This window comes from Cyclospora cayetanensis, unplaced genomic scaffold, assembly GCF_002999335.1.
Source record: "Cyclospora cayetanensis isolate NF1_C8 unplaced genomic scaffold, CcayRef3 CcayRef3_contig_87, whole genome shotgun sequence".
NCBI lineage: Eukaryota > Apicomplexa > Conoidasida > Eucoccidiorida > Eimeriidae > Cyclospora > Cyclospora cayetanensis.
Window position 1 is genome coordinate 125,565 of NW_020312760.1, and position 23,006 is coordinate 148,570.

Below are 23,006 nucleotides of genomic sequence, written 5' to 3' on the forward strand. Positions count from 1 at the left end.
GCAGCTGCTGCTGCTGCTTTTCTTGCTGCTGCTTTTCTTGCTGCTGCTTTTCTTGCTGCTGCTCTCCTGAAGACGCTGTCGCGCTCCCTTGCTGCTGCTGCTGCTGCTGAGGTGATGGCGGAAGCTGCTTTACCGACGGTTCAGGAATATCCTTCGCAAGACGAGCTCGCATCGCCCAGGATAAACTGCTGCTGCTGCTGCTGCTGCTGCTGCTGCTGCTGCTCCCTCCTCCTCCGCCTCTGTCTGCTGTAACTGCTGCCACTGTTTTTGCTGTTTCTGCAACTGCCCCTGCAGGAGCTGGCAAAGCATCCTGAGCGCTGCTCGCAGACTCACCCCCTGTCTCTACTCCTCCTGACACCGCTAAGGTCCGCTGCCAATTTTCTTCTGAAGAAACTTGCTGCTGCTGCTGCTGCTGCTGCTGCTGCTGCTGCTGCTGCTGTTGCTGCTGCTGCTGCTGCTGCTGCTGCTGCTGCTTTTCCTTCAAAGCCTCTGGAGGTGACCCCGAAGTGCGCCTAACGGCCCATTGTTGCTGCTGCTGCTGCTGCTGCTGCTGCTGCTGCTGAGGCTCCTGCCTGCTGCTGCTGCTGCTGCTGCTGCTGCTGCTCGCTGTAGCGACACCTGCAACCCCTCCCACCGCAAAGTCAGTTTGTCTTGCTGCTGGCTTTGGCTTGCAAGCCTTCACCTTGTCTACCCAGCTTGATCCACTACTGCTGCTGCTGTTGCTGTTGCTGCTTGCAGACGCTGCTGCTGCTGCCACCGACTGCTGCTGCTGTTGCTGCTGCTGCTGCTGCTGCTGCTGCTGCTGTTTGGCTGTGCCAGACAAAGCCATGGTGCTGCGTCTCGAAGAGTCACCAGCTGCCTCGGCAGTCACCTCTGCCCCTGCAGCAGAGCTCTCCTCGCGACTCTGCGAGGAAGCCTTGCTGGCAGCAGCAGCAGCAGCTCCTCCTGCTGCTGCTGCAGGCGCAGCGGCAGTCTCGGAGACTTGAAAGGCGGATGAGCCTGCCGAAGCACCTGTGGTGAGGGGAGGGGACTGTAAGCCAACCACCGTCTCAGAGATGCGCTTCCCACTCTGAACAACCCCACCAGCACTCTGCGGCTTTGCCTGTTTTATCTGCTGCTGCTGCTGCTCTTCCAGTTGCGCCTTCGACGCAGCAGCAGACGTCTCACTGACTGCCGCCGCTGCCTTCTTCGACGGCGAGGCACGAACCTTCTCACACCACGACTCCACTCTGCTGCCGTCTGCTGCTGCTGCTGCTGCTGCTGCCGTTTTTGTTGCAGTTGCTGCTGCTGATCCTTCCGAAGCAGAAGTGTTGTCGGAAGGCGACCATGGAAAGCTAGCAGTTCTCCCCGCAGCTCCTTCCGCGGCTGGCTGCTGCTGCTGCTGCTGCTGCTGCAGCTGTTGCTGCTTGGCAGCCGCTCCCTCTTTGGGTTCAGACTGCGTCTGTTGCGTAGAACCGTTAGACTTCTTCGAAGCAGCCGTCCCCTTCAGCAGCCTATCTCTGAAAGAACCTCCTGGCAAAGTTTGCTGCTGCTGCTCAATAATGCCGCTGACGGGAGGAGGAGGTGGGGGGGGGGGCGGAAGCTGTTGCTGTTGCTGCTGTTGCTGCGACTGCTCCTGTTGCTGCGACTGCTCCTGTTGCTGCGACTGCTCCTGCTGCTGCGACTGCTGCTGCTGCTGCTGCGGTGTAGGGGGAGCAGCTGCTGGAGAGGCTTGGTGTTGGTGGTTGCCTGCCCAACGGCGAGAGCCGTTTCCTCCTGCGGCAGCAGCGCCTTTGTGCAACTGCGTTTGATGCTGCCTAGTCGTTCTCGTGTGGCGTTGCTGCTGCTGCTGCTGCTGAGCGGAAGCGTACACTGCAGGATAGCCGTAAGGAGGAGCGACTGCTGGAGAAGGATAATAGACAGGGGACGGAGCCGCACAGGCATAGCCTGCAGCAGCAGCTGTTGCTGCTGCTGCTGTAGTGTTGGGGAGCACGTAGAGGCGACCAGGAACGAATTCTTGTGCGTTGCGATTGAACTGATACGCCTTCCCGCCGTTGTTGGGTGGACTGTTGCTGTTGCTGCTGCTATTGGTGTGAGCGTTATTGTTGCTGTGCGTGTTGCTGCTAGCCAGCGCAGACTGCTGAGAAGGGGGGGAAACAGCCTTTGTGAGCGGCGTAAATTCGGAGGCGTCAGCTCTGAGTGTGGAGCGATTAGAGCTGTGTGGCTGCTGCTGCTGCTGCTGCTGCTGCTGCTGCTGTTGCTGCTTATTAGCAGCAGCAGTTGAGAGACTGCCGCTGGAGCTGTTTGCTGAAGCGCCTGGAGGGGAGGCAGTGCTGCTGCTGCTGCTGCTGCTGCCTTCGTTGTCTGCAGCAGCAGCGGCGTGCTGCTGCTGCTGCTGCTGCAGCTTGAGGAGGCTAGCGTTGTGGGGAGTGACTGTATCTGCTTCTGCGGCAGACATCCTCACCAGAGGCAATCAACGCGCTGCAGCTGCGCAACACCTCTGGCGAGAACGTAAAGCCTCGCCAACACTTGAAGAATCTCCCTAATCGCAAAAGGCCACAAAGCCTTTCGTCAACTGACAGGAGTTTTCTGCGCTTCGTGCCGATGTCTTATTGGCTGCTGCTGCTGCTGCTGCTGCTGCTGCTGTTGCTGCTGTTGCTGCTGCTCCACGTGCGCGCTGCACGGCGCAAAGGATTTACTGCCAAGATGGCTTTGAAAGGCCCTCTGTATGTATATATATATGTATATATGTATATATATGTATATATATATATGTATATATATATGTATATATGTATATGTAAATATGACGGCTTTGGGCGGAAAAAAGGCACCAGAAAATCCCCCGAGAAAGGATGTCGTAAGATGGCGTATATTTATAGATACGTGTATGTATATATATAAATATATATATATGTACACATGCACTAGCAGCAGGAAGCACAAAAAACTTGCCCGCTGCAGCCACCCACAGAATGCGACACACCTGTTGGTGCTCCTGCTGCAGCAGCAAGGAACGTTTTCCGATGCGTTTTCGTCCACGTTAGAAGGTGCGGAAATCTGCTTCCATCCTCCTGCTCGTGTTGCTGCCTGATGATGCTGATGCTAGGAAGTGTGCACAAGGCACAAAGGACCCCACAACGCTAACAAGAGCCAGCTAGCTGGCGTGTTGTTGCTCTTGATGTCGCTGCTCTTCTTCTTGTCGCTGCTCTTGTTGTCGCTGCTCTTCTTGTCGCTGCTCTTCTTGTCGCTGCTCTTGTTGTTGCTGCTATCAGTGTTGCTTCAAATGGTTGCTGCTGCTGCTTCTGAGCAGCGAGCACTCCCCACTCTGCGCTCTCCTCAAAAAGAGATGACTACTGCACCCAAAACGTGGTGGCTGTAGGTGGGGGATATAGGAGTGCTCGAAAGGCCTCTTGCTGGAGCAGCAACTTCTCGCTGCTGAAAAGAAAGTCGCTGGAATTTTAGAAGCGAATTGCGTGGCGTTTGGAGGGATGACAGAGGGGGCAGGGGAGAGCGCACGCGGGGAAGGTAGGGGGTGGGAAGCAGGGGAGGATCGAAGGCAGGCGTTTTGCAGGCGAACTTTGCAGAGCGTCGAAGTCTCCTTCTGCTCTGCCTGTCTCTGCCTCTGGAGCGCTACACCTGCGTCGAGTGCGATGAAGCGCGAGAACGAATGCTGGATATCTCTGTGCTGCAGCGGCAGGAGGGGTTGCAGCGAGAGCTGCAGCGGGAAGGCGCGAGAAACTGCCGCCGTGTGCGAAGATACAGAGGAGAGGGGCGATTGCAACGCTATAGAACTATATATAAATATCTATGCGAAACGCGCAAGTGAGCGTACTACGGAAGAGCAGCAGCCACGCTCTCTGCTGCTGCTGCTCTTACTGCAGCGGCTGCAGCCAGACTTCGGAGCTTCCAGTGCGCAACTGCACAGCGCAGCGCAGTCTCAAGGGATTTTCGAAGTGCCTCCAAACAAGGGAGAAACAGCCGAACAGATGCAAGCCGCGCGCGTGCAGCAGGAGAAGGAGTAGGAGCAGGAGCAGCAGCAGCAGCAGTAGCAGCAGCAGCAGCAGCAGCTGCTGCTGCTGCTGCTGTGTGGGGGAACGCAGAACCAGCAGCAGCAGCAGCAGCAGCTGCTACCGCCTCGGGTGCATTCACTGCGCATTTTTGATCTTTTATTTCTGTTCCTTCTAGTTGTTTGTAGTTGCTGCTTCTGCCGCACTCAATCAGTCCATGAGTTAAAGCGAACACCGCTTTAAACGCTTCCGCCGCTGCACTGAACGGCCCTCTAAGAGCGCCTTGTTGTTCGTCTAGCAGCAACAGCAGAAACAGAAGAAATTGCGACATCAGCAAGAGCAACAGCCGCCACACGACGGTAAGGCAGCAACCACGCAGCACCAGCAGCAGCAGCTCGACTTCTCTCTAAAGCCTTCTCGTCTTCCTTCCAGGCTGCAATCTGAACTAGAAGGCATTCCAAAACGCGGCAGGTTGATTGCCGCGAGGCCAAGTGATATTCGCAGTGCAGAAAAAAATGCCTTTTTGCCGCACCAAGGCAGTGGCAAAAGCTTCGAGTTCGTGCGGTGTTCTAACGGATGGCTTCCTGCACGCTCCTCCAAATGAGGAGTCTACCGTAGCAAGTAGATATTTTCGGAGAAACGCATGCTCTCCAGCCAGTTTAGGTGTTCGTGTATTGGCTACAGGCTGCTAGTCTGTGTGTCTGGCCGACGGCCCTTCAGAAATCCTGTAGCTGTGCGGCGAAGGAGGGGGAACACGTACTTTTGCCATAGCGTAGACTAACCTGTATGTACACCGTGAACTGTCACTGCCGTTTCATGGGGGATGCTCCGCGTGCTTGCGCCTTGGAACGCGGCAAGAGGCGCAGGCTTCGCCTTCAAACTCCATGCCACACAGAGAGCATGGAGTTTTCTCCGAGGTTTGACACGTTGCACTGGAGAGAAATCGCACTCCTCTTCTTCGCCTTTTTACCGAAGAGCTGCCGAAAGGACTCAGATACACCTAAATCCTTCCTACGCCACCAGCTCGATGCAGCAAAATGAGTCTAGAAGTCTGCCTGCTTCGAGCGTAGCTGCTTGCATGCACATCCTTCTCGGTGGGGAGGGGAGGAATAAACAGGTGGCAAATTGATTCAATAGGAAGATCGGGTGTATCCGCGAGCGGTGCAGGTTGTCAGCGACTAACTGTGAAGGCTGCTGGATTTAGCGAGCTGGCTACAGCATGCAGCTATGCTCATGCATCCCGGCATGCTTTTTAGCTGTATCGCTCGCCAGCAGAAAGAGAACCGCACGCTTCCTTGTTGAGAAATACCGAGTTCATCACCATTTTCGTTTGCACATGGAGTCTGCGGCTCTCAGTGTCCCCTTAGGGAGAACTTCGCCAAATGTGGCACGACTTCGTGGGAATTTATTCATCAAACTGCCTTTCGAAAAGTCTGCCGCCAACGTTCCTGGCATCCTTAGTCCACTAGGCCTTCGCGTTGAGGGGGCAGAGGGCAAGAATTAGAGGCAGCAAGGGGCAAGAACGTTGCTGCACACTCCCTCAGCTCTCCCTCCGTTCTCCCCTCCTTCGTTCCCCTCTCCAACACACGGCAGCCTGCATGCAGCAGCAGCAGCTGCGCACGAGTAGCTACGGAGCGCTAGCTTTTCGACTACGGAACTGCCCCGAAAAAATTTCACACGCTGCACCAACAAATACCGCGAACACGAACAGCGGGAGCTCTCAATCGTCCGGCGATGATTACACTCATGCGCGCGTCGTAGTAGCTGGTGTGATCACGCATTCCCACGTCGCTAGTTGCAACGGCCACACTAGGCAAAGAAGATGCGGGAGGCTGTTTTTGCGAGCTGGCATCCGCAACATCGCGCTTCATGGCAACTCGGAGTATCAACTAAAAAGAACCCGTAGAGCACTGACCATCCTCTGCAGACGCTACTTTGGATGGGCAGAAGGGCATAGCAGTGATTTCCCTTATTCTCCCCTGCTTCCCCCCAGGAGCTGCACGCTTGGCAGGCGTCTTAGGAGCCGCAGGAAGAATTTCCTCGCACGCTTTGAAACACCCACGGAAGGCTAGGGAGGATTTGGAGGGCCAAATCCATCGCAAGGCAGCAGGCTTTCTAAGCCTACCTATTCGCCTCTGACAATGCTTGAATGCCTTAAAGATACCTCCCTCATAGATGTGTCTGTCTGTACAGCTGCGACTGCATCTGGCACGGCCGCTAGACAAGCCATGCAATTTTCCATGTACCTCCCCTCCCTCCTCCCCCCTTCCTTCTCTTCCAAAGCCTAACAAGTGCTGCGCATGCTATTTTCTATGTTATGGCGCCTCCGGCAAGGGCACTAGCGCTCTACGTTGGGTGGCGACACTTCGTCTTTCTGAGAGCTCTCGTGGCTTCACAAAAATCGAACTGCCAGGCCTGCCGTGCGACTCGGGAAGTCTGTGAGCGTGTGATAGATACCATTCATCACTCTTGGAGGAAGCTCTTTTCTGAAAAAAAACCGATATCACAAAACATTCCCCCGCTGTCTTTGCAGCTGGTTGTACACTCCGAGAGCATCCTTCAGCACTTCTGCCCGATCCAGCGCCTTAGGCCGCTGCCGCTGCTCCTCCTGCTGCTCAAGATGAGCAGCGGCTGCTGCTGCTAGAGGCTTCACTTGCTCCAGGAGAGCAGCTATTCGATGGCGGAGACACGCGTCTTGCTGAGTCGACAAAACTTGCGCTGCTTTCCCAGGAGACTTCAGGAGAGGCAGTGCGCATGCCTCCTCCTGCAGAACCTGATCCTGCTGCTGAAAATGCTGTTGCTGCTGGAGCGAGTCTTCAATTAGCAGTGCTGTTGGGAAGGCCACCTGCGCCGTATACAACAACAACAACCACAACCACCCCCCGCAGCGTAGCGCATACAACAACAACCACAACCCAAATCACCACCACCCCCACCCCTCCCCGCTTCCCTCTCCCGCTAAGTACGTCGCACGCGCCTGTGCATCTCTGACCAGAGTCAGCAGACTGCATGCGGCAGTGACAAGAGGAAGAAAAACTCCCAGTGGACCAGCAGCAGGCTCAGCATCCAATTCGCAACACACTTGAATGCGTTCCCTCAGATCAGGAGCGAGATGCGAGACGTTGCAAAAGACATCCAGCCTGCAAACACGCAACAGCCGAAGAGCAGCAACTGACAACTGCGGCCATGCGATAGGACGCCAGCAGCAGAATCATCATCATCATCATTAGCAGCAGCAGCAGAATCATGATCATCATCAGCAGCAGCAGAGTCTTTATCATCATCATCAGCAGCAGAATCATCATCATCATCAGCAGCAGCAGAGTCTTCATCATCATCAGCAGCAGCAGAATCATCATCATCAGCAGCAGCAGCAGAGTCTTCATCATCATCATTAGCAGCAGAATCATCATCATCATCAGTAGCAGCAGAATCATCATCATCAGCAGCAGAATCATCATCATCATCAGCAGCAGCAGCAGCAGAATCATCATCATCATCAGCAGAATCATCATCAGTAGCAGCAGCAGAATCATCATCATCAGCAGCAGCAGCAGAATCATCGTTAGTAGCAGCAGAATCATCGTTAGTAGCAGCAGAATCATCATCATCAGCAGCAGAAGAAACACTCCTTAAGCTGCTGCTGTCAGTTTGATGATACAGGAGCGGCCACCCTAATAAGACGACTTAGCGCCTTCATGATGAGCAGCTGTCTGTACAGCAGGGGCAGTAAATGCGGGCAGGCACACTTCAGTCCCATTGTCATCAAAATAAAAAATACACACAGCCTTCCCACAAAAAAAGGAGGAGGCTCTCTAAAAACGCATGCCAGCCCTCTGAAAAATCTCAAACTTTCTCGACTGACCATGGCCTCTTAGGAAACAGCCGCCGTATGGCAACGCGCACTGACAGATCGTCGAATGCTGCCAGACTCGCGTTTTCGCTGCTGTTGTTGCTGTTGCTGCTGTCTATGTTGCTGCCGTCATTGCTACTGTCATTGCTGCTGCTGCTGTCACTGCTGCTGCTGTTGCTGTCACTGCTACTGCTGTCAATGTTGCTGCTGTCATTGGTATTGTTGTTGGTGTTGCTGTTGCACTGCAAAGTTGCTGCATCTATCACAAAGCAGACGGCAGCCGGAGTCGCTCCTAACACAGCACGCTGCACAAAGAAGCACATGCACATGCACATCTAAACGCAACACAGTGTCAGCCGCAAAGGCATTGCAAGGAGCTTGCATATCCGAAACTGCCGAGCAGGGGGAGCGAAGGGGGGGGAGACATACTGCAAACAGAAACGGCATAGTCGTGTCAGGGGCGTTTTTTGGCAGAGGCGGCAGCAGCAGCAGCTGCAGCACAGTACAGTACATACACAACACAGCACTTGCTATCCACACAGGGTTTGCGTGCATGTACATATATATAGATATGCATGATCTACGAACTGAAGACGTATACACATGCGAAATTCGTTTACCCTTCCAGCTGAGCCTGCCGATGCCAAAGAAAGACGCAAAGATCGCCAAAACGGAGACGATGAAACAAGGTTCCCTGTGCTTGCTGCTGCTGAGGCTGCTACAGCAGCAGCAGCAGCTGCTGCTGCTGATGTTGTGGAGAGAAAGCAGACGCATGGCCGTCTGTTCCACGCTCTCTGCATACAGACAAACACATACACAGAACAAGGGCTAGGAGTGGTTTGTCACGACGCAGCACTCTTTCACCGTCTCTGCTGCATGCAAAAGACAGCGCTGATGCTGCTGCCTCTCAGCCTTTTCAAAGCAGCAAGCCTTATTGAGAGCGTAGGCAGCACCGACACAAACACAAACAAACACACAAACAAATACACACAAACAAACACAAACACACAGAAACAAGCATACAAACAAATACACACAAACATACAAGCGAATACACAAACACACAGAAACAAACACACACAAACACAAACAAACACAAACAAACACACAAACAAATACAAACACACAAACAAACATACAAAGACATACACACAAACACACAAACAAATACACAAACACACAAACAAACACACACAAACACAAACAAATACACAAACAAACATGCAAACAAATTCAAACACACAGAAACAAACATGCAAACAACTACAAACACACAAACAAACATACAAACAAACATACAAACAAATACACACAAACACACAAACGAATACACAAACACACAAACAATCACACACAAACACAAACAAATACAAACAAACACAAACAAACAAACACAAACAAACAAACGAACACAAACACACAAACAAATACACACAAACAAACACACAGACACACACAGACACACACAAACACACACACAAACACACAAACAAATACACACAAATACACACACACAAACACACACAAACACAAACAAACACACTTCCAAGAGAAATCCCTTCTTGGTCAAATGATCAACGGTTGTCTTGAGCACTCTGTACTGCTGCAGCGTCGGTGCATGCAGCAGCAGAAGCCGCCTCAGCTTTGCGACGCCTTCTTTATAAGTCTGAGCAGCAGCAGTCAGCCCGCAGCACCAACACAGTCAGCATGCACGGCAGCTTCTGTCATGGAAAGAACTGCATGCACACCACGACTAGAAAACACACGCAAGCTGTGGACTGCACGCTTGCGGAGGCGAAGTCAGCGACACGCGAGCTCTGCGCATGCAACCATGCAGTAGCCGCAAAAGAGAGACAAGTCGAAGGGAGACAGAAGGGCGAGAATGTGAAAAGACGCCAACTAAGCAGGATGTCTACGCCTCGTTGAACAGTCTCCGTCTGCGTGCACGCCCGTACAGGGGTGTAGAAGGCTGGGAGGAGGGGGGAAGGTCGCTCTTGCGCGTGGAAACTACTTGAGCCTCGGCAGGCAGCACGAGATGGCAAGACGCAAGGCAAAGAGCAGACGGTCAAAACAGAAGGGAAGACATACCCGGAGAACAGCCAGGCGAGAACCCCTTCGACCTGACTCGCGAACCTCGCTAGAGATGCGTTTTGCTGCATGCACAGCGGCGACAGCCTCGAGAAACTCCCTAAGTTGCAGCTGGCGCCACGAGGAGACAACACGAAAAACGCGGCAGCGCTGCACGGCTGAAGGTGCACTGGGCAGTGCCACTGAGGGGCTTAGCGGCGGCAGCGGTGGGGAAGAAGGGCTTTCGCGCATGCAAGCAAGAAGCCTTCACTTCAAAGACGTGTCAGTTCAACTTGGAAAGCGGAAGGGAGGGGGAGGGAGGCGTACTCCGATGGCTATCTCCTTACCCGAGGAGATCACTGCCTGGTGTAAAAGTCGCAGCTGCAGCCGCACACGCGCAATCGTTTCCATCGACAGCGGCTGCTGCTGCTGGTGAGGCTGCTCTTGCTGGCGAAGAGACAGACTCAGCAACTGCCGCGTTGCTGGATCTGGTACGCGGGAGGGAAAGCTCTTCAAGGCTGCAGCAGCAGCCGCAGCCGCCCTCGTTGTCTGCACCGCGTACTGCTGCAGCGCCACAGTCGCAGCTGCAGCTGCTGCCGCTGCGGGAGTTCTCTCAGCCGTAGGCAGCGGCTGCTGCAGCGGCGGCTGTACAGACAGCAGAGCCTCTATGGGAGGACATGCAGGCAAGACATAGGGAGTCGGTTCTGCCTGGAGCGCCTTTGTGGCTCCCCAGTGCTCGGCGACAGCCGCGCCAAATCGCCATGCCTTCTCCCCGCGAAGCAGAGAGCGAGCGCTGGGTGGCACTTGCCGAGCAGACGCGGCATGCGGCTGCCTTCGGCTGGGCAGGGGAGACTCCCGAAAAAAGGCGAAAAGGCCTCTGATCGGAAACCCCAGGCAGAACGCTACACACAACGGCGTCAAAAATCGCACAAACGAGCCACAGAAAGCCCTCATTCGTGGATTTTGCGGCTGGAGGGCATACACCCATAAAAACACACACACACCCATACACACCCATACACCTCCGCCTCCGATGCAGGCAGCACAGAGGTCCCTCCAGAATCACATTCATGCGAACAACATCGAGAACACATCACGCAGCCTCATTTAGGATCATGCAAAATTCAATCTGCATATGCAAGCAGACAAAAAGCGAGAAGGACGCAGTGCAGCGTCATTGGGAGAGCAGCGGGTGGGGGGGGCCCCTCTCCCTCTTGCTCGTCTTCGCCTAGGCGGGCATTACGGAGTTTGCGCTTTAATAAAATTGAGCTTCGTTTCTTTCCTGAAATCTCATAAAGGGTTGCTGCGTGGTTGTGAGATAGAAGGCACGAAGGAAGGATGCCTGGCGCTGGAAGGATGCCTGGCGCTGCCCGTCGTCTTCCAGCAAGACATACACAGGACGACCTTCCTTCCAAAGAAAGTCACCCTTTGGACTACGAAGGGAGTGGGGGGGAAAGGAGGGAGAAAGGAGGGTTCCTAACTCTGCGGGAGCAGCTAAGAGCGCAGCGCATGCGCTATGCTCCATTTGAACCGAGAGAAACACGAGGCGGCCATAATTCTGCTAGAACGCGCACCCCTCAGCCTTCCAACCCCAGCGACTACGCCCCAAAACAGAAGCTACACTCCAGACAACGGCTCCGGCGTTTTCACCTATACACCCTAACCAGTGGTACATCCTGGCTTTGACTGCACCCTAAATCTTGGTGCGTTCGTCGAGGCCATTACTGCCTACAATCTGTGGATTCTTGTTTCAGCTCAGCTATGCACTGCACAGCCCTAGCAAGGCTAGCTACGCGCACTTCGCGAAAAGGAAAGAATACATCTGCGGCATCTTGGACGCGTGTTTTCCGCGTCCAAGATGCCGCAGACACCTCCTTAACAGCAAATACACTCCAGATGGTTCCTTGACCGAATGGGAAAAAGCAAGCACCAAAACACAGAGATAGCTAGATAGCTAGATAGATCGAGGTAGATAGATACAGACACACAGACAGACAGAAGGTTGGCTGTTACAGCTGTTGCAGCACAGTGCTCGATATTGCAACCAGCGCTCATGGAGATTCCAGGAGTGCCGCTGCCTGAACGCAGTTGTTGCATCCGTACACCCCAAATTTGGCATACGTTTGCCCTTCACAAGGGGCCTCGGCAGACGTTTAATCCGCAGCCATCGAGCGCCGCGAAACTGCCACCAACAACAGCACTAGACGGCAGCTGCAAAGGGCCGAAGGGCCAGCAGAGAGTATTTCGCCTAACAGCCTACCAGCCTCTGTCTGCATGCAGCGACATCTTGCTGCGAGAAGCCGAAAGGCTTTCCGTTCGAGATGACCGCCGCAAAGAGGCACAAGAAAATCCCGCAGTCGTCACACCCCTCCTGAGACGGAGCCTTAAACAAATTGCATTTGCTGCTGCCGCTGCTATTGCAGTCCGTGAACATGCTTCCTGCCCGCATTTCAATAGTTCCCTTGGGAAACTCCTCACGTTGCACTAAGGCGTCCTCAGCGGCGCACTGCTCTTGAGCCAGAGGCTCCGCCGAAGGCTGAGAGGCCGCACTGCCCGTCTGCTGCTTTTGCAACAGCTGCTGCTGCAGCTGCAGCTGCTTCTCGCTATTAGACACTTCATAAGAGAACTCACAGGGCAGCGCGGCACCCCAGTGAGGTGGCGTTGCACCTCAAAAAAAATCTACAACCCAAACAAACTCCCCTTTTGTGAGTCTTTCTCACCACCTGCAAAAACCACACCTACACAGGGAAGACCGCCACAACGCAAGTTCAGCGCACCACTCGCGCCAAGCGTCTTCCCGCCTTCTGTCGATAAAGAAGTGAGGGCTTCGTGAAATGTCTCAAACTGTTGCGACAGCAGCGCGTCAAACACGAAGGTAAGGTCCCGACTGCAGCAGATGGCTCGCCAACAGACATGCGTGTCGCAGAAAAAAACACCTCGAGCGAGAGGCGAAGTAAAAAATCGAGTACGCCCAGCAAAGGAGCGCAGCGTCCTACGAATTGAGCTGCTGCCGCTGCAACAGCAGCAGTCCCCGTTGAGTCACAGCAGCGATCAAACCATCGTCCTAAGCAGCAGCAATGCACTCTTAGCAGCAGCAGCAGTATAGTCTTAGCAGCAAAAATGCTGCCTTAGTAGCAGCAATGCAGTAGAGTCTTAGCAGCAGCAATGCAGTATAGTCTTAGCAGCAAGAATGCAGACTTCGCAGCAGCAATGCAGTATAGTCTTAAGAGCAAGAATGCAGCCTTAGCAGCAGCAATGCAGTAGAGTCTTAACAGCAAGAATGCAGTCTTAGCAGCAGCAATGCAGTATAGTATTAGCAGCAAGAATGCAGCCTTAGCAGCAGCAACGAAGCCTTAGCAGCAGCAATGCAGTATGGTTTTAGCCTCAGCAGCAGTACGTAGCCTTACGCCATGTCTACAACCCCAAAGACCAATGGACGTTACGGAGATGCAGCGGCACCAAAAAAAGCGAAACGAGAACATGTCTGATCCGCGTAGCCATCTCTGACGCCACATGTCACAATATCAGAGATTCCAAGCAGCAAGACCTTCGAGACACGCTACAGAGTAGCGCATGCATGCATGCATGCATGCACGGGAACTCCTAGGATTCTGGAGCTTAGCGCATGCACGCGCCTGAATTCTGGCATAGTCTGCAGGTTTAGATCTGCTTTGAAGCATTGCAAAGAAGAAGGCTTTTAGGATGCAGACACGCGGTACGCTGCAGCGCCAGAAAATCCCTACTCATCGCGCTTGAAAACACTATTAACTCATCTAGCCAGCTAACTAGCCTAGCTGCAGCAGCGGCTGCACATGAAATGAAATATCTCCCGCTTTTAACCTTTAAATATGTATACATACATATACATATATATATTTATATATATTTACTTATAAGTTTTAAAAAAGGTCCCTGCCGTTGCCGCCGCTGCCGCTAATACTGCAACTGCAACTGCCGAAGTCGCGCGCTGCATTTTACGCGTTGGCAACATGCGCACCATTAAAGGCATTCGCGAAAGCTACAGAAAAGCCCCCTTTTCTTCGCCTCTCCTCCCTTCAAAGCACCGTATGAAGTCTGCTTGATGCCTTTCGTGATTCAGCACTTGCAGGTGCTTCAGAAACGCATGGAGGACGCCATCATCTAGCCAGCGTCTGTCTCGCAGTCTCTGGAAACCTCGCAACAGTACCGGCGCTGCCGCCGTTTTTTCGGCTGCCGCTGCAGGCTGTACGTACACCCCAATCGGAGTCTGCTGCTGGAGCAGACTGCAAAAGGGGCTTCGTTCCTGTGGCTGCTCTTGTTGCCGCATTTGCTTCTGCTGTTGTTGCCGCCTCATGCGCTGCCGCTTTCGCCGCGGGGAAAAACTTGAAGCGAGCGGCGCCTAAAGCAGCAGGTCTGCCATGGCGGAAGTTGCTGAGACACACCCGCAGCAGTAGCAGTAGTAGTAGGAGTAGCAGTCGTAGTAGGAGTAGGAGTAGCAACAGCACGAACAGCACGAACAGCAACGGCAGCAGCAACAGCAACAACACGCTGCGAGCTTACTCCGACTTGGCGTTGGCAGCAGCAGCGCGGATGAGAAAAGTCGTTTACTGCAGCGTCTGATCAGCAAGAGAGAACGCGTGCATCACCCGTTGGTCGAGCTCTGCCATTTTTTTACATGCCTTGCATGTACACTTGCGAAAAACATTTTGTATCGCCGCTGCATGATCTGCCTCACAGACCAACCCGCACTCAGGCGATGCCGAAGAGAGCCACGCTTCCACTGCGCAGAGGCGGAAGCGCCGCTGGAGTGTCTGTACACCACAACCCCCAGCAGCACAGGCAGCACAAGCAGCAGGAGCAGGAGCAGTCACACGAGTGAGCAGGAAGAAAAAAACGGCGAACCCTCGACAGAGCCTTCTAAACACCAGAAGGGACGCTGGAGAGACGGTGGAAATCCCCGTATAAGCCACATCTGCTGCTGAAAACACCCCAGCAAGTATGCATGTATGCATGCGCGCACTTAGGCTGACGGCATGAGCTCTCGAGATCCTCCACCCGTTTGTCGGGAGTTGCCTGCGCAGAGCTGCAGGCTTTACGGACGCATGCAGACGCAGAAAGGCTCGCTGCATGCGCTTTTTCCCGTGTGTCGCTCTCGCCGCTGCCAGACCTCTGCATGCACCCGCACTGTCACGACACGAGCGAAAAAAACTCCCGAGGCCTCCTCCATGAGCCTAATGCGCAAGAGTTGAGTGGTTTGCACATGCGAAGCGCTCACTTGTGCGGAATGGCGATCTGCAGGGAGAGAGCGAGGAGCGAGTCTGTGGTCGCTCCGTCCAAGAGCGAAAACCGTTAGCTGTATTGCCGCCAAAACGCCTCCTAAAGACGCTAAAGTAAAGCAAGCAGCGCGAGGCAAAAAGAGGAGGGAATTCTCCACAGTAACGTTGCTACAACGACGAGCGATACTGTAGCGACACCCGCACGAACGCTCCGCTTGTAGTATAGTGGCTGTGCACGTCTCGAGGGCTGTGTTTCGCTGAAACAGACGCAGAGCATGGGCAGAAACAAGAAAAAGTGCAGGAAAAACTGCAGCAGTAGCCTCACCAGCAGCAACAGCAGCAGCAACAGCTGCTGGCGCATGCTGCACGGCAGTGAAGAAGGCCGCTGCGTTTTGCATGCATGCGCTTCTGAGCAGCAGCGGGAGAACGTAGGAGACTGGAGCCGCTATTTTTGCGGCGATGGCTGAGGCAAGCCGAAGTAATCCTTTACTTCTTAGCAAATGCTGCTGCTCCTTGGGTGTCTAGTGCCAGCAGAAGCAGCGGCAGCTACGGCAGTTCTGCAGCAGCAACTCCACTAGCAGCAGCGGCAGCGGCTGCAGCAGCCTCTGGCGTCTGCTCCTTGCAGCAACACTGCTGCGTTTTTGTCTGCTGCCTCTTGGAGTGCCTCCCTCCTGCACCCCCTTTACAGCGGCTTGCGTGGACGAAACGTTAGACTTCTTTCCTCGCTGTTGGTGGCAGCAGCAGCAGCAGCAGCAGCAGCAGCAGCAGCAGCAGCAGTTGGTCCTATTGGAAGGAGGGGGGCCTCTTGGGGGGCCCCAGTGTCTGTACAGCGGCGGAGGCGTAAGCCCTCGTTGTGTTTGCTGCTGCTCTCTTCGGAAAACGCAGGCAGGAGCAGCAGCAGCAGCAGCAGCTGCTGCTGCTGCTGGTTGTTGTTGTTGTTGTTCTTGTCGTGGTAGCGCGAAGTCACAGCTGCAACGGTCGCCTCACGCCTCACGTCGTTGCGCTGCAATTACAGTAGGAGAGTAGTAGCAGCAGCAGCAAGTCGAGCAGCAGCAGCAGCAAGTCGAGCAGCCACTGCAAAGGCCGTTTCTTCTCCAGCCCGTCTCTCTTTCACCCCTCCTTCTCTCTTTTATCCCTTCGTCTCTCTTTCATCCCTCCTTCTCTCTTTTATCCCTCCTCTCTTTCACCCCTCCGTCTCTCTTCCACCCCTCCTTCTCTCTTTTATCCCTCTTTCTCTCTTTCATCCCTCCTTCTCTCTTTCACCCAATTCCCCACGCTTTTCCCGCCAATCGCAAGGCGTTAGTTTTTCGCATTTGCTCTCCTAGACACGACGTGCGCAGCTATGAGTCGCAGCAGCTCCAGCAGACACGCAGGAAGGCGAGACAGCCGTAGCCACTGCAGGCTTTCGGGGGGAACGCTTCCAGGCGCAGCGATGCGAAGGCGAGACGCTTCTTCTCACACCAGTCAGCAGCAGCACAGTGCCAAGAGGCATGCAGCCGGCTCTACCAAGCCTGCTTGGGAAAGAGAGAGGCTGAGAGACTGGAGGGGACGAGAGAGCAGCAGAGAGGGGCAGCAGCAGCACGTGCACCACCCCCTCCCCTCTTCTTCACACCGACTGCATCTCTCCTCGACGTCTCACCGTCTCAGCAGGAGGGAAACTTCTGCAGAGGAAGTGTGCCCTTTGAAGTGCTACAGAGGGGGGGAGGGGGGCAGTCGAGACAGAGTGGAGAGAGCGCCTTTCGGCAGCCGGCAGCGAGATCGACGCAGCAACTCGAGGGGAAGAGGAAGGGGTGGCAGCAGCCAGAGACAGCGCAAAACAAGCAATCGCGTGCACGAAGAGAGGCTCCATCGCAGCACAGCCTCCGCTTCTCCCCCTTTGCCTCATAGGGGCAGACATCGAAAATCAAGAGGCGATGCAGGTGCGTTGGCACGAGGGAGAAGAGGGAGCCAAGGAAGGAACGGAGGGGATAGAGGGGATGTAGAGACAGCTAGCGCCTTGCTGCTACTGTTGCTGGCAGTCGCGTTGCTGTTTTCTGCTCTTATATGCTGCTATTGCTGATGCTAATGTTTCTGCTGATACTGATGTTGTTGCTGCTACTGTTGCTGGTAGGCGCGTTGCTGTTTTCTGCTCTTATATGCTGCTATTGCTGATGCTGATACTGATGTTGCTGCTGATACCGTTGCTGGCAGTCGTATTGCTGTTTTCTGCTCTTATGTGCTGCTATTGCTGATACTGATGTTTCTGCTGATACTGATGTTTCTGCTGATACTGTTGCTGGCAGTCGCGTTGCTGTTTTCTGCTCTTATGTGCTGCTATTGCTGATGCTGATGTTTCTGCTGATACTGATGTTGCTGCTGATACTGTTGCTGGCAGTCGTATTGTTGTTTTCTGCTCTTATGTGCTGCTATTGCTGATGCTGATGTTTCTGCTGATACTGATGTTTCTGCTGATACTGCTGCTAGCAGTCGTATTACTGTTTTCTGCTCTTATATGCTGCTATTGCTGATGCTGATACTGATGTTTCTGCTGATACTGATGTTGCTGCTGATACTGTTGATGGTAGTCGCGTTCCTGTTTTCTGCTCTTATATGCTGCTATTGCTGATGCTGATACTGATGATGCTGCTGATACTGTTGATACTGTTGCTGGCAGTCGTGTTACTGTTTTCTGCTCTTATATGCTGCTATTGCTGGTGCTGATGTTTCTACTGATACTGATGTTGCTGCTACTGTTGCTGGCAGTCGTATTGCTGTTTTCTGCTCTTATATGCTGCTATTGCTGATGCTGATACTGATGTTTCTGCTGATGCTGGTGCTAAGGTTGCTGCTCCTCTTTCTACTGTTACTGCTATTTTTCCTGTTACTGCTATTTTTGCTATTACTACTGTATTTTTGTTACTGCTATTTTTACTGTTATTTTTACCGTTGCTCCTATTTTTACTGTTACTACTATTTTACTCATATTTTTACTAATACTTTTACTGTTGCTACTATTTTTCTTGCCTTTGCTGCTGCTTTTTTTGTGTTTGTGCTGCTGAGGGGGCCCAAGCGTCTGCGCTTGGCATTTGATATGAGGTGTCAGGGTGTTGTTAGCTACATTGTTGTGTCGCAGATCCAAGTTGGAGGCTTTCACGCCGCGATGATGAGCGGCGCTATCCGAGAACTCCTCGACGGGAAAGCGGCAGCGGCAGTTGGCGGAGAAGCAGCTGCAGCAGCAGCGGCGTGAGTCGTCGTCGCTCGACAGCAGATAGGCACCGCGACACCACAGCGACTGCAACGGGGGGCAGGGAGATGAAGCAAAAAGCGAGCAGGGAGAGGAGGAGACACGCGTACTCCTCTCGGAGTCAGCGGCAGTTGATGAAACCTGCGAATGGAGTGCCCCCTCCCCCCTCCTCAGCCTCTCGCATGATCGAGAGCAGTCGCCACAAACAAGAACGCAGGAGCAGAAGGGATGCAGCAGGGAGCAGCAGCAAGAAGCTGCAGCAGCAACTGCCCCACAGCCACCTGCCGCTGCTCCAGCAGGAGCAGCAGCCTCCCCCTGCTGCGCAGCAAGCCGCGCGCAAGAGCTTGAAGAAACAGAACAAAGACAGCAGCAGAGACGAGATCACACACTTCTCCTGGCAGCCGGGGATGTGGCTAAGCGACAGATACCGTGTGCTTGCAAAGTTAGGGGATGGCACATTTGGAAGAGTCTTACGATGTGCAGACGTCAGGCTCCAGACGCAAGTTGCTATCAAGGTGAGAATTCGTCTGCGTGCAGGTGTGGGAAGGGGGTGTAGGCAGGTGGGGTGGGTCAGGAGTGTTGTTGTGGGAGGCCTACGTGCATGCGTGAAAGGAAGGGTAGATTGATAGATGAGGGGGGTGGGCGGGCAGGAAAAGGGAAGGAAGGAGGAAGGAGGGGAGAGAAGGAGGAAGGAAGAAGGAAGGAGGGGGTTTATTCGCGTGAAAGAGTTTTGAGGGTGTAAAAGCTCGAAGTCACCAAATTTGCGACGTGTGTTTGTAGGTCGTGCGTGACGTGTCACGCTACACAGCAGCAGCTCAAATAGAAGCTGATATTTTGCGGGAAGTCAATCGAAAGGATCGACGAAGAGAGTCGCGTTGTGTTTCGTTGTTGGATGCCTTTATGCATCATCAGAAACACATGTGCCTCGTTTTTGAATGCTTGGGGAAGAGCCTCTACGACGTTCTAGCCGAAAACAAGTATCGAGGCTTTTATATGGAAGACATCGTTCAGGTAGCAAAACAAGGCCTTACTGCGCTCGCCTTCATGAGAGACTGCAAACTCGCGCATACGGATCTGAAGGTATGCCGCCATGTGAATCGACATGTATATATTATATATATTATATATATGTATTATAGATATGTATTATATATATTTGTATTACATATATATGTATATGTGTCTATGTATGTAGAGGGGCAGCGTTTTTGAACCTCGAGAGGCGTGTCTGTACTTTTGAGTGCGCCATTTTTTCTGGCTTCCGTCCAAGGTGGTGTTGTGCAAATCGTGTCAGTCAAGCTTCTCTCGAAATTCGTGGCGACGTCTCCGATGCAGGCTGCTGGCATATTCCAGTGGCTAGGAGTAATAAGGTCTTGTAGCCTGTACAGCTCGTCAAGTATGTGTGCCTGCGTGCGATACCAGCCAGAGAACATCCTGCTACAAGGCGAGGAGATGTATGAGACACGTCCTCCAAGGGTAAGAAAAGCTCCCTCGAAAGAAAAACACTGCTAAAAAATACGTGCGAGCTGCCAGTGCTGCTCCGCATTTCTGTCGGCGGCGCTATGGGCATGGCCTTTGCCACTACGGTTGGTGGATGCATGCCTGTACATATACGTTGGGATGTATGTATTTGTGTGTGCACTTGTATTTGTACTTGCATGTATCTTTTGTGCATGTGCATGTGTCTTTTGTGTATTTGCATGTATCTTTTCTGCATGTGCATGTATCTTTTGTGCATGTGCATGTATCTTTTGTGTATTTGCATGTATCTTTTGTGCATGTGCATGTATCTTTTGTGCATTTGCATGTATCTTTTGTGCATTTGCATGTATCTTTTCTGCACGTGCATGTATGTTTTGTGCATGTGCATGTATGTTTTGTGCATGTGCATGTGCATGTATATTTTCTGCATGTGCATGTATGTTTTGTGTATATGTATGCATCGGTGTGTATATATGTATGTGTGCTTGTGTGGAAAGCAGCCCTCAGAAGAGGACGATAACTCGGTGCCTTACTTGCGGCCAGACAGCATGCAAGTCAAGATCATTGATTTCGGGAGTGCAACATTTGAGGATGACTATCATTCATCGCTCATCAATACACGGCAGTACAGAGCACCTGAAGTGATTTTGGGTGAGCGCACATTTGCGAGCTTCTCCCTCCTTATGCATGCGACGGGTGCAGAATAATGAGGCACCTCGTTTGACACTGCGATCACAGTTGCATGCTGCATGCAGTGCTTGCTAGTTGCTGCTGCCTGCCTGAAATGCTCCTAATTTCTCGCATGCTGAAGCGCAAAACGTAGCCCATGAAAAAACCTTGAGAAATGGCATGCATGCATGCATCGTCGTCGTCGCTCCTATCCATGCGGCTGCTTGTGAAGCGACGGTATTCGAGGCGCTGCTGGTGCGTGGCTTCTTGTTTATAAAAGATCGTTTCCCGGTGTATGGACACGCAGATATTGGATGGGATATGGCGAGCGACATGTGGTCTTTGGGCTGCATCCTCATGGAATTGTATACTGGGGATGTACTTTTCCGCACTCATGAGCATCTTGAACACTTAGCCATGATGGTAAGCAGCAGCCCACGTTTAGTGCCTCTGCATTGACACCCCCGCCCCCCTCAAAACTGAGCTTCTCCCTTCTGCCTGTAGCGTTCTCCTTCGCATCATGCTCTAGTATATACTCCCTTATGCTCTAGTATATACTCCCTTATGCTCTAGTATATACTCCCTTATGCTCTAGTATAGACTCCCTTATGCTCTAGTATATACTCCCTTATGCTCTAGTATATACTCCCTTATGCTCTAGTATATACTCCCTTATGCTCTAGTATATACTCCCTGATGCTCTAGTATATACTCCCTTATGCTCTAGTATATACTCCCTTATGCTCTAGTATATACTCCCTTACGCTCTTGTATAGACTCCCTTACGCTCTTGTATATACTCCTTCTCACGATGCATCCTGGAGGCAGTGGATTCTTCACACTGCCTCTAGCTGCGTGTATCGTTTGTCTCTCGCTAGTGCGTCGTGTCTGCGCTGTCTGCAAGCGACACTGCATCCGCCTGTCGGCAAGCCGCGCGAGGCGGCCCTCTTGAACGAAACTTGTGCCTTGGCGCTGCGCCTGTGTTTGCATCCCTCTCTCCTGTACTTGCATGCTTGCATGCAAGTAAATGTACTCTGCTGCTGCTGCTATTATTGCTGCTGCTGCTGCTATTGCGGGTTCTGCAAAGTATCCATGTCTTGTTGTTGCCACCCTGTTGCCTCACAGCGCCCGCGTGGTACGATGACTGAGACCTTTGCTGTGGCTGGAGTTCACGGTGTCTTTTTGTGCACCCAAAGCTGTTGTTTGTGTTGTTTGCTGGTCTGCTTCGACGCCGCACAAACGCTGTGCCTTTCCTCACTGGAGCGTGTCTCTTCAGGAACGAATAGTTGAGCCATTTCCGGTGGAAATGCTGCAAAAAGCGCAGCGAGGGGCTGGAAAAGGCTACCTTGCAACGGACAGCCGCGGGAGCGTTCGCCTCAAGTGGCCAGAGGGCGCTGCTTCACAAGGCAGCCTTGATAGAGTAAAGAACTGCGTTCCCCTTGAGGTGGGTTTGTTGTTTAAAATGGAGGCTTAAGCAATTTATTGCTTTGCCTTTTTGTTTGCATTTGTGTGGGGAGCTATTTTTTCGCGAAAGTCCATAGCTGTGGCGCTCTCATTCTCTCTATTTATATGTATATATATGCATATATATATATATGTATATGTATAACCCCCCATTCGACCTGCGCCTGCATTCGTCGCCCTCCTTTCGTCTTCTCACCCCTTTTTTTTCCCTACGAACCCCTTGTTGTTTCCTGCAGAGCTTGGTTCTTCCTCAAGACCGCCTTCTCGCGGATTTCGTGCGGTTCATCCTTCAAATTAATCCCAAGAAACGGCCAGAACCCGAGGAGGCCTTGCGCCATCCTATCTTTTCGGTTCCTAAATGGGGTCGTTAAGGCAAGTATTCGCGCTTAAGCAACAGCGCTTCCAGGCATTTTGAACATGGGATCAAGTGAGCCGACTTAGCGGTCACTTGTTCACAGGTTGTGGCAGAGAACAACCGTCCGCAAGCGGCTCCGCGGCAGAAGACTCCAAACTCCTCTTCTCCCTTCCCCCCTCCTCGTCACCGCTGCACGGGTCGATGCGCCCTTGGTCGCTGCGCGTGTCTGCACGAAAACAACTCCCACAAGAAGTTCTTGTCTACTCTTGATGCTCTTGTGCTGTATTTATGGACGCTGAAAAAGCCCGCAATAGCGACACCCCCTCTGCCTAACTGGCAGAAGGAGGCAGAGGCAAGCAGGCAAGGAGCACCGCAGAACTGAGGGCTTTTGCGGCTTTGACGATGGCAGATCCAACATTTGGACGGGGGCAGAAGGCGGCGCATCTTGTGGAAGAAGAGGGATGTGAGGGTTCTCCAAGCAATGCCTCTGTGGCAGAGGCATGTGTCGCTGCTGGGATTCGCAGCAAGCGATGGCGAGGGAGGAAAACTGGTTGGGCTGAACAACAGTGGCGCGTTAGGGAGGGCTGGGCGTGGGAGGTGCGAGGGGTTGCCTCCCTGGCGATATCACCTTTCTCTTTGTCTTCTTTTC

The 23,006-nt window shown here is 53.0% G+C and overlaps 3 protein-coding genes across 3 annotated transcripts; 1 reads left to right on the forward strand and 2 right to left on the reverse strand.

Moving 5' to 3' along the window:
* Positions 1 to 37: 37 nt before the first annotated feature.
* On the reverse strand, positions 38 to 5,444 carry LOC113146983 (mediator of RNA polymerase II transcription subunit 15-like; the record flags this gene model as incomplete). Its single annotated transcript, XM_026335958.1, has 9 exons — positions 5,364 to 5,444; positions 4,772 to 4,856; positions 4,114 to 4,283; positions 2,560 to 2,703; positions 1,277 to 1,678; positions 762 to 1,186; positions 518 to 606; positions 395 to 478; positions 38 to 348 (listed from the first exon to the last, which is right to left on the reverse strand). Coding segments are annotated over exons 1-9 (1,791 nt in total), but the record flags the coding sequence as incomplete, so codon positions are not given.
* A 434-nt stretch (positions 5,445 to 5,878) lies between these two features.
* On the reverse strand, positions 5,879 to 16,078 carry LOC113146984 (the record flags this gene model as incomplete). Its single annotated transcript, XM_026335959.1, is given in 15 exon segments — positions 5,879 to 6,124; positions 6,335 to 6,475; positions 9,386 to 9,508; positions 9,931 to 9,995; positions 10,257 to 10,582; positions 12,171 to 12,576; positions 12,630 to 12,796; positions 13,331 to 13,373; positions 13,376 to 13,412; positions 13,545 to 13,629; positions 13,688 to 13,749; positions 13,988 to 14,224; positions 15,074 to 15,411; positions 15,861 to 15,935; positions 16,048 to 16,078. Coding segments are annotated over 15 exon segments (2,382 nt in total), but the record flags the coding sequence as incomplete, so codon positions are not given.
* Positions 16,079 to 18,569: 2,491 nt separating this feature from the next.
* Positions 18,570 to 22,373, forward strand: LOC34620713 (serine/threonine-protein kinase AFC1). Its single transcript, XM_026335960.1, has 7 exons — positions 18,570 to 18,902; positions 19,168 to 19,467; positions 19,810 to 19,863; positions 20,370 to 20,520; positions 20,846 to 20,961; positions 21,815 to 21,982; positions 22,239 to 22,373. Exons 1-7 carry the CDS (start codon positions 18,570 to 18,572, stop codon positions 22,371 to 22,373), a joined length of 1,257 nt encoding a protein of 418 aa, XP_026191745.1.
* The last annotated feature ends 633 nt before the right edge of the window (positions 22,374 to 23,006 follow it).